At 47.3% G+C, this 10,071-nt stretch overlaps 2 protein-coding genes across 13 annotated transcripts in view; both read right to left on the bottom strand.

Annotated features, from left to right (window-relative positions):
- Nucleotides 1-1,659, bottom strand: part of Ubr4 (ubiquitin protein ligase E3 component n-recognin 4) — a 108,220-nt gene extending 106,561 nt beyond the window's left edge. For 6 of the 11 annotated variants that reach the window (XM_029476342.1, XM_029476344.1, XM_029476348.1 and 3 more), the window contains exon 1: nucleotides 1,408-1,659. In XM_029476342.1, coding sequence (XP_029332202.1) covers nucleotides 1,408-1,583 — 176 coding nt within the window. In that variant the 5' untranslated portion in view covers nucleotides 1,584-1,659. The remainder of the gene's footprint in view (nucleotides 1-1,407) is intronic. The other 5 variants (XM_029476346.1, XM_029476347.1, XM_029476351.1 and 2 more) reach the window with 2 other exon arrangements.
- A 4,371-nt stretch (nucleotides 1,660-6,030) lies between these two features.
- The window catches only part of Emc1 (ER membrane protein complex subunit 1), a 23,069-nt gene continuing 19,028 nt past the window's right edge, over nucleotides 6,031-10,071 (bottom strand). For both annotated transcript variants that reach the window (XM_029476211.1, XM_021159891.2), the window contains 3 exons: nucleotides 8,407-8,491; nucleotides 7,115-7,244; nucleotides 6,031-6,978 (listed from right to left, as the gene is read on the bottom strand). In XM_029476211.1, coding sequence (XP_029332071.1) covers nucleotides 6,799-6,978; nucleotides 7,115-7,244; nucleotides 8,407-8,491 — 395 coding nt within the window. In that variant the 3' untranslated portion in view covers nucleotides 6,031-6,798. The remainder of the gene's footprint in view (nucleotides 6,979-7,114; nucleotides 7,245-8,406; nucleotides 8,492-10,071) is intronic.

Raw genomic sequence — 10,071 nt, 5'->3', positions numbered from 1 at the left:
CTCTCTCTCTCTCTCTCTCTCTCTCTCTCTCTCTCTCTCTCTCAAACACACACACACACACACAATTGAATTAGAACAGGGCAGAGAGATGGTCCAGTGGTTACGAGCACTTCCTGTTCTTCCAACCCAAGTTCAGATCCCAGCACTAGTGCCAGGCAGGTCATCGATGCCCCTAACTCCATCTCTAGGGGATCTGAAGCCTTTTTCCTGCCTCCTGGGGCATCCGAATACACAGACACACATACACGTGGACTTTTTTAAAAAGGAGAAAAAGACAGTAAAATAAAAAGATGCTAGATAATTTGAGAATTACTTTCTGATACTTGTTTTCATCTTCAAAACAACCTTGAGCATAATTAAGCAAGAAAATCTATTTGTGAGAATGCAAGTTATCAAACCCAGACACTATTTTATTATACATTGTTAAAGATCATTCATCCAAAACATCACAAGGCAGTGACAATTGTTGTGATAAATAATAATGCCAAACCACAGCGATTTCCAAATAACACAACTCTCCAAAAAACCTTTAGACATATCCTGCTGACCAACAAGCTAAAAACGACCCGCTTAGCAATTTCAGGGAGTTACTGGGGCAAGTAAAGTTGGTTTGGCTAGGAAAACGAAAGTGAGAAAACAGGCTTTAAAAGCATGAGTCTACTATTAAACTCATCCAAGATTGCTCTGAGCCCCGAGGTCAGGAAAAGGTAGACACAGAGATCGCCACATTCCCATGAAGAAATACGACTCTTGCAATCTAACAATCTGTATACAAAGGTATGAACACATTAACAGCAAGCCAACGAACAGTCCCGTAAGTAAGAGTCTGTAAAGCATTTTATTGAGAAAGAGAAGGACTCCGATCTCGGATATACGCAATTACAGTGCAAAGTAAAACCGAAGTATTCAGTGGTAACTAGTGGCTTCAGTCACAGAAACAGCACGTGCCCCCAGTGATCATAGCACCAAAGAAAGACCGTTATTAAATTATGTGGTAGATGTCCAATGTAAATCTCCGGTTCTGGTGACAGGGAGAAATGCAAACTCATCCACGCCCTGACCTTAACCCGACTGAGGTGGATGGGGGGAGCTGAGGGGAGGGCGGGGGCGGCGGGCCGGGTGACACAGGCCAAGCAGCACCTTGCATCTCAATAGCCAGTTCTCAAATGCGTCCGGCCACGCCCTCCAGCCAGAGCAACCATAAAAGTTTTGCTCCGGAGGGTAAATCAAGTCAGGGTTGGTTCACGCCAGAGCTGAGTGGAAACCAGAGGCGCTCTCGTCCCCAGCGCCCGAGAGTCCCGAAGGCATGCGTGGAGTGGATTCCCTGACAGAGTGGACTCACGACCCGGCACGTCCTCCCCTCCCCCCCAACCCCGCCCGCCCGCCGCCGGCGCCGCCGCCCGGTACCTCTCGATGACTGAGGCCACCAGCTGCGGCAACTCCTTCATCTCGAAGGCGGAGTAGGACGCGGACAGGAGGGGCCGCACAGCCACCTCCCAGCCCGGGGTCGTGTCCTGCCCGGTCGCCGGGGCTCCGGGCGCTGGAGCTGCTGCCGCCGCCTCTTCGCCGCCGCTCGTCGCCATCTTTCGTCGTACTACTGCGGCTCCCTCCGGGGGCTTGCCACCGGCCCAGCGCCGCCTCCCGGGAGGGGGCGGAAGTGACGCAATCGTGCGCGTCAGACAGCGCGCCGCGGGTCGCCCAACAAAAACGCAAAGAGCTGGACGGCCTCTAACTTTTGTAGGCTTAACCCAGGGTAGTGCGCCTGCGCACGATTGAAAACACCAGAGGAGGGCTAGGAGCAATGCCCTCTGCGCGTGCGCCGTGGCGGCGAGCACCCGTGCGCATGTTCGCGGGAAGCAAAAACTACCGCGCGTGCGCGGGCCCCTCATTAAGCGGCAATATGGTTCCCCAACCTCCTGGAAATGTAAGTTTGTGACTTGGATTCGGAAGAGATGTGCAAGGCAGTGGAACGGCGCCATCCTAGGACAGTCAGGTGGGAGAGGAGGCCACAACCTGCTCAGTGTTAGTCAATTCCTCTGCCCAGTGTACCGCATGAGCAGCCAGCCATTCTAGCGCTTACCACTTGGCAAACTTTCTGCGCACACCTTCGCTTAGTAATGATTTTCTTCATGAATTCCTATTTTGCAGTCACTTCTTTATATATTTAGAATTCCTACGATAATAATCTAGAGAGAACGTGAAGTTTTTTTTGAAATTTGGTCCCTATAGGCCAAATTGTCTGCAAACCTTGCTCCCTCAGGCCCCAGAGGGTAAGCATTAGTAGCCATCGCAGTAGTTTTTTCAGGGGCCGCTATTTGGGTTGACTGTTGATTTCAGCAATCCTTCTATCTTCACCTCCAGTGGAATTACAGGTGTGGGTGTCCACACCTGTTTATAGTTCTGTCTGGAAGGGGGAGGATGGTCTTATTTTATTCGGGCGTTTCCACTGTAGCACAGGCTGACATGGAACACTAACACAATCCTCTTGCCTCAGCCTCTCAAAGTGCCGAGATCATAGGTGTGCTACACCACGTCCAGCCATCAGCAGTAATAACAAGTCTCATATTTCTGGCTTTGGGGTGTCAAGGCACTGGGAATAAACATCTTCCTTTTCAAATACATAATTTAGTAGTGGAGGTTCTTGGGATAACATCTATGTTGTAAGTTTAGATTGAGGAGCTCAAGAGATGATTTGACAGTTCCATTCTCACCACCCAGGTCTAGCTGCTATGGTTATAACTCCAGTTCCAGGGGATCTGCTGTCTGCTTCTGGACTCTATAGAAACCTCCATCCCCAGGTGCACACACCCTCCACACATACACATATATGTATGTGTGTGTGTGTGTGTATATATATATATATATATATATATATATGCACATAAATCAAATCTATTTAAAATGTTTGGTATGCCATCACTGGGGAGACAGAGAATTACCACAAACTCAAGACCAGTCTGGTCTGCATAGCAAATTAAAGCCTGTCAGGAATATACAACAAGACTCTGTCTCAAAAAAATAACATACATAAATTTGGATAACACTGAAAAGCAGTGTTAGATGAAGCACAAGTTTCAACAATATTCCAATCGAAAAAGTGAGATAGTACTTTCCAGAATAGTAGTATTTTATGAACTAAAAATGAAGGACTTTTAACTCCGAGAGGCTGGGGGGTGACCTGAAAATTTAGAATTAATTGCAGGGCTTGAGAGATGGTTGAACAGTTAAAGAGCACAGGCTGCTCTTCCAGAGACCCCAGGTTCAGTTCCCAGCAGCTAGACTCCCAGCTACAGTAACTCTAGCCCCAAGGAATCTAACACCCTCTGGGCCTTTCCCCACACCCAGCCTGGGGCACACACATGTACATAAATAAGAACAAATGTTAAGGGAATTAGAAAAGGGACTCTCCCAGAGGGTCCAGTTTCAGTTCCCAGCACCCACATGACCGCTCTAACTATACTCCAGTTCCAGGGGTCTGATGCCCTGCCCTGGATTTTTTGGCACCAGACATGTATATGATACACATACACACAGGCAAAACACAATATACACAAATAGTAAAAATAATATGAAGCCAGGCATGGTGGCCCACACTTTTAATCTCAAGGCTCAGAAGGCAGAGGCAGGCAGAGCTTTGTGAATTCAAGGCCAGCTTGGTCTATACAGGGAGTTCTAGGAAAGTCAGAGCTATAGAGAGAAACAATATTAAAAAAAAAAATAATTAATAATAATAATAAAGGAAAATAAAGACTTAGGAGACAAGTTAAGACTTCACTCAGGCCTTGGCTATGTCAGTCAGCTGCTCTGAGCAGCTTTGGTGACATGGTAAAGGTTAAAGGTGAAATACCGAGAGTTCTAGAAAGGGTAGGTCACTTCCCGACCATTAGCCACTTTAAAATTCTGGCCGGTAAGTAGGAAAAACAGTCTTGCAGACTAACTGTACTGTAGAAACACAGCAGGCTCTATAAGAGACACATCGTTCAGTTCCTCCAGAGGGCTCAGTTCAGTTCCCAGGACCTACATGGTCACAATTGTCCCTAACTCTAGTTCCAAGGGATCCAGCATCTTCTGGCCTCTGTGGGCACCAGGCATGAACACAGATGCAGGGGAAACACTCATAAAAATAAATCTTAAAGCAACCAAAACCAAGACAAACAAACAGGGTAGTGTGGTGAGAGTTACTTATCTAACTTGCACAAAATTCCAGCTGCTCTATTTCAAGACTAGAGCAGGCGGGGTGCAGTGATATATGCCTTTAATCCAAGCACATCTCCCAGATTCACAAGGTGAGAGCTTATAACAAAACAAAAACTAGAGAAAAGTGTATGGCAGAAAAGTGTAATGGGTTCCAATGCCTTCTCCCGGGTTGCTCTCCAAAGCCAGCAGTCCAGGCAGGGACTGACACTGGAAGTGTCAGATACTCACTAACCCAGGAGAGGAAACTGGTTATTACTGATGGAGATGTTGGTATTTTGCCCTACATAACTCCATTCTTTTCCTGATTTTTTTTTTAAAAAGTTATTATGTGTGTGCATATGTGCACACTCAGAGGCCAGGAAAGGATGCTAAATCTCCTGGAGGTGGAGATACAGGTGCTTGTGAGGCACCCAATGTGGGTACTAGGAACTGAACTGAAAAAGCAACAGGTACTTTTATCCACTGTCTCTTAGAGCCTAGGCTGAATAATGTAGCTGAAGATGACCTTCAACTTCTGACTCTCCCTGCTCCACCTCTCACGTGCTGCTATTATAGGGGTGTGCCTCCATGTGTGGCTTTTCTTCCCCCCCATCAAAAGCAGCCTTGAAGTGAACTCTGAAGACACAAAACAGAGCTGAGCCACCGATCATCAGCTTTATTCCAGGAGCATGGTCAACTCATTGCCTTCCCTGCTCAAAAAACCAATCAGTCCCCAAGTTCATAAGCAAGGTCAAACTTGGGATTCTTTCTGTGCGGCATACAGAAGCCCAGACAGGAGTACACACACCTAACACAGAAGCCCACACAGGAGTGCACACACACCCCACATACATACAGAAGCCCAGACAGGAGTACACACACCTAACACAGAAGCCCACACAGGANTGCACACACACCACACAGAAGCCCATATAGGAGTGCATACACACACCACAGAAGGAGCCCAGACAGTAGTGCATACACACCACACACAGAAGCCCAACCCTGGACTACATAGCTAGTTCTAGCCCAGCCATGGTTGCATGGTGAGACCCTGTCTCAATAAAATAAGTAAAAAGATTAGATGTGTTGAGGCTCTAGCTCAGTAGTAGTAGAGTGTGCCCTAAAACACACGAGGCCCAACATCCTCCTTGCTGCCCCTCAAAAAATTATTACAATTTTAAAACTAAGAAAAACAACAGCCCTCGTGGCTCACCTTATGGAGAGCTCAGTGCCTCACTGAGAACTGGAGAACTGGCCTGGTATGAGAGACCTTGGATTCTACCCCTAATGCCACACAGAAAATTATACCAATGAGATTTAAAACTTGCCCACCACCAAGCATGATGGCCAACACCGGCAATCCCAACACTGGGAGGCTAAGGCAGGAGGATTGCAAGTTTGAGGCCAGCCTGGGCTAACTGAGCAAAACTCTGTCTTAAAAAAAAAAAAAAAAAAAAAAAAGCCAGGCATGGTAGCGCACGCCTTTAATCCAAGCACTGGTCAGGCAGAGGCAGGTGGATTTCTGAGTTCGAGGACAGCCTACTCCACAAAGTGAGTTCCAGGACAGTCAGGACTATACAGAGAAACCCTGTCTCGAAAAGCCCCCCCTCCCCACCAAAAAAAAAGGTTTTAACAAAGCCTCTTTCCTCCAGCTGTGCTACAGGATGTCTAGAGGGGCCTATAGGGATGATAGATTTGATGTACTGGACCTCAAGATCTCACCAAGGCTCAGACAATCTGTTAGTTTTAAAAGGCTTTAGCCCTAAGGCAGGTGGTGGCACACACCTTAGATCCCAGCACTTGGGAGACAGAGGCAGGAAGATCTCTGTGAGTTCAAGACCAGCCTGGTCTACAAAGAGAGTTTCTAGGACAGCCAGAGTTACACAAACAAACCCTGTCTACAAAAAAAAAAGAAAGAAAAGTATTAAAGGTTTTAGCCTTGCTATAGCTCAGGAGAAAAAGCACAGGTTGTAGATGAAAAACCAAATTACTGTTATGTGCTTGGCTTTGATAGGCTGAAAAAAATGGTGGCCCAGCCATATAAATGGTGGCATGGAATGACAGCTTGGTTAAAATTAGTTCTCACTCCATTTATGGATCCTTCAACTTCTCTTCAGAGAGAAGTCCTCAGACCTTGGCTAAGAATGGCTCCCACATCCACCCCATCAGTCAGGCATCCTTAAAGCCAGAGCTGGCCCATCAGGCTTGAAAGCAAGAGGCAGAGAATAAGGTGTCAGAGTATTTCTAGTAAGACTGGAAATACAGAAGGTTAACTAAGGTCAATTTAAACAGTCTCAGAAGAAAGAAACCAGAGGTCTCATGAAAGGAAAAAAAAAACAAAAACAAAACAAAAGGCTCACAGCATCCACGAATGAGCACATAAAGGGAACAGAGGAGTGGATCAGATGCACGGAGCGCCTCCATGCTGAGGTGGGTATCTGACCACAAGGACTGTTCGTCATCGTATTCCTGAAGCACTTCTCCATGAAGGTGCACCTTCTTCTCCCAGACTTAAGTGAGACAAGAACCCAACCCAACCTCAGGGATCCAACAGTCCATGGCCATATCTCCTTAGCTGTCCCTCTTCCCGAGGCTCCACTCTGGCAGGGTGCTCCCATTTTACCGCCAGGCTCGATTGAGGAGTTTCACCTGTGCCAGCCTCTTTGTGATCATGGTGGCAAAAACCAGGCCAAAAAGGACACTGCTGATGAGCACATAGTCGTAGTCATCTTTCAGGACATCAAACTGCTTGGACGGGTAAACTCGAGTTTGGTAAATATCCAAACCGTAGGCCACAACCTGAAAGACAGCTAGAATGAGAACTGGGGATAAAGACAGCCAATGAGCAGCCACAGCACCTCAGGTTCAGTCAGGAATGAGGTGGGATCCTCGAGGCACAAGACCACCACTGCAGAGGTCATGTGGGGCCACTCACCAAACAAGTGGACTCCAGGCCTGAGGGTGCTGTATAGATGCCTCGCATTCGAGAGACTGTCTGGTTATAGTTGATGAATCGCTCTGCATGGACCTGAACATCTGGAGAATATGGGATCAGGTTCTCTTCTCTGCAAAACAGAGGTAGGGATAGGGACTCTAAAAGCTGCTATAAAGGGATCTCTTTCTTCGCTGTCCTTCCTGGGATCCAGGTCCCAGGACACACACACTAAACCTGAATTTCCTTTGAGGCCTACTTCAGTCAGGTTGTTACAAATACAGCAACTGAAGGAACATGGAAGGGCTGTAAGGAGGCTGGTTGGAGACTAAGGTTAAGCACCAGACTCCTAAGTTGTTCTACATTTGCGAAGAACACATAACATAAGCCAGGCATGGAGCCTATACCCATAATTCTCAGCACTTAGGAAGCAGAGACAGGAGAACTGTCCCAAGTTCAAAGTTCCAGGCCAGCCTGTGCTACAGTGAGATGCTGTCTCAAAACCAAAGGAAGGAAACATTACACAGATGGCCAGCACTGCACACCAGAAGAAGAAAGGCCATTTTCAAACCAACACACTAAACCACTGGCAACTCCCACTCTTGACACAACTGCCTCAGTCTGGTTCATCCTCAGAAAGGGTACAGGGTTCTTCTAGCTCCACCTTGTCTCTTGCTTCAAGCCATTCTCTGTTCCTCCCACTTCCTGCCCTTCTGGGTTTCCCTAAGGGAAAAGACTAGGATACAGGAGAGGAGACAGGCAGAAATTCAGGAACTCTTAGCTTCCCTTCCTCACTTGCTTCCCTTCCTATGCCTTTACCCTTCACTACTTCAGCCTTTAGACTCAACAGGCCTGGCTCCAGGGCTGTGGTGGTATCTGGAATAATCTCTCTGTACACTGTCGCTATCTTCAGACACACCAGAAGGGGGCATCGCATCAGATCCTATTACAGGTGGTTGCAAGCCACCACGTGGTTGCTGAGAATTGAACTCAGGACCTCTGGGAGAGCAAGAATGTACACCAACCAACCACCTTCAGATCACCTTTCCCAAAGAACTTCCCAGAGCCCATCTCAAATTCTTCCACGCATATCCCTGACACCCTCACAGCTTCCTAGAATCTTTTTCCTCCTTTGCATTTACCAGTAACACCATTCACTTAGCTTGTTACCTAATGTCATTCCCCACCCAAACATCAGCTCCCAGAGGCAGGCTCCTAGCATGGCAGACTGAGCACTAGTATTGTCCATGCATTCAGTCCTGATAGTCAGAGCCTTGTGCCCACAACTGTCTCACCTGCTTTGCTCTGTTGGGATCTCTGGGCGCCGGGGATCCAGCAAGGCCTTGGGGAGGGAAAGGATTGCTCCAGAAGGCAGCCCAACTGCACAGGAAGAGATGAAGGTTCACATTTACCGAATCCTGGATAAGGCCAGTTACATAGAGGTTTACAATAAAGAGTTTAAAGTTAAGAAAAAAACAGGTCACCAAGGTCCTGTTAAATAATCAAAAAAAAAACCCAAAAAAACAGAGCCAGGCGTGGTGGTGCACGCCTTTAATCCCAGCACTCGGGAGGCAGAGGCAGGNGGATTTCTGAGTTCGAGGCCAGCCTGGTCTACAAAGTGAGTGCCAGGACAGCCAGGGCTATACAGAGAAACCCTGTCTCAAAAAACCAAAAAACAAAAACAAAAACAAAATGAAACCACTGGAAACAGTAAAGCACTAATACACATGGCATGGGTGACTGTGCCTGGCGTGAAGACACTGAGTTCTTGACACAGTCTAGTTAGCCTGAGGCCATGTGGGCTTCTGGGTAATGCAGCCAGGAATGCAGAGGAACAAGCACTGGAAAACAGCAGTTTTGTAATGGTGGTCAAAGGTCCTGTAATGTCCAGAGCTAGTTCCCTCCTGCTTGACAACAAGTAACACTAGGTGTCTATAGAAGCTCAGAGCCCCAAGCATCTCGGGTAAACCTGAGCAGGAGCCTGTTAGTTTCCCACTGAGTCTTAATCCCAGACTATACCAAGTGAGCTCTCGTTTCCATACAAGTCTGCACAAGCTATGTTTAAGAATGACTTGGGGCAGGGGCTGGCTCAGAGGTTAATAGCACTGACTGCTCTCCCAGAGGTTCTGAGTTCAATTCCCAACAACCACATGGTGGCTCACAACCATCTGTAATGGGATCTGATGTAATGCCCCCTTCTGGTGTATCTGAAGACAGCTACAGTGTACTCATATACATAAATAAGTCTTTAAAAAAAAAGAATGACAAAGGGGTTGGAGAACACTGGAAAGATCACTCAGTGGCTAGAGCACTAGAGTCCTTCCGGGACCAGGGCTCAAGTCTTACCTCCACATGGCAGTCCACAATAACCTATGACTACCTGTGACTTCTACTGCAGTGAATCCAGTGCCCTCTTCTGGCTTCCCTGAGCACCAGGCATAGATGTGGAACACAGATGTGTGCAAAACACCCATACACATAAAATAAATGTTTAGGAAGTTAAAACATGTCATCAAGACCAGGCATAGTGGGCACACTTTTTGTCTTAGCACTTGGGAGGCAGAGAGGATCACTGGATTCGATGCCACTCTGTCTACATAGTGAATTCCAGGACAGCCAGGGCTATATGGAGAGACCCTATCTCAAAAACAAACAAACCAAAAATCAAGATGCTGAGCATTCATGTGGGGGGAGGCGGGAAGATTAGGAGTTGGAGGCCACCTTGAGCAATATGAGATCCTGTCTCAACAACAAAGAATGACATCAAGAGTCAGGCACAGAAAGACAAGTTTCACACTTTCATACGTTTTGTGTGTGTGTGTGTGTGTTAAGATCATAAAAGTAGAAAGAGGGCTGGGCTTGATGGCACACGCCTTTAATCCCAGCACTCGGGAGGCAGAGGCAGGTGGATTTCTGAGTTCGAGGCCAGCCTGGTCTACAAAGTGAGTTCCAGGACAGCC

Source organism: Mus caroli, chromosome 4, assembly GCF_900094665.2.
Source record: "Mus caroli chromosome 4, CAROLI_EIJ_v1.1, whole genome shotgun sequence".
Classification (NCBI taxonomy): domain Eukaryota; kingdom Metazoa; phylum Chordata; class Mammalia; order Rodentia; family Muridae; genus Mus; species Mus caroli.
This window is presented reverse-complemented; position numbering and strand designations above follow the sequence as displayed.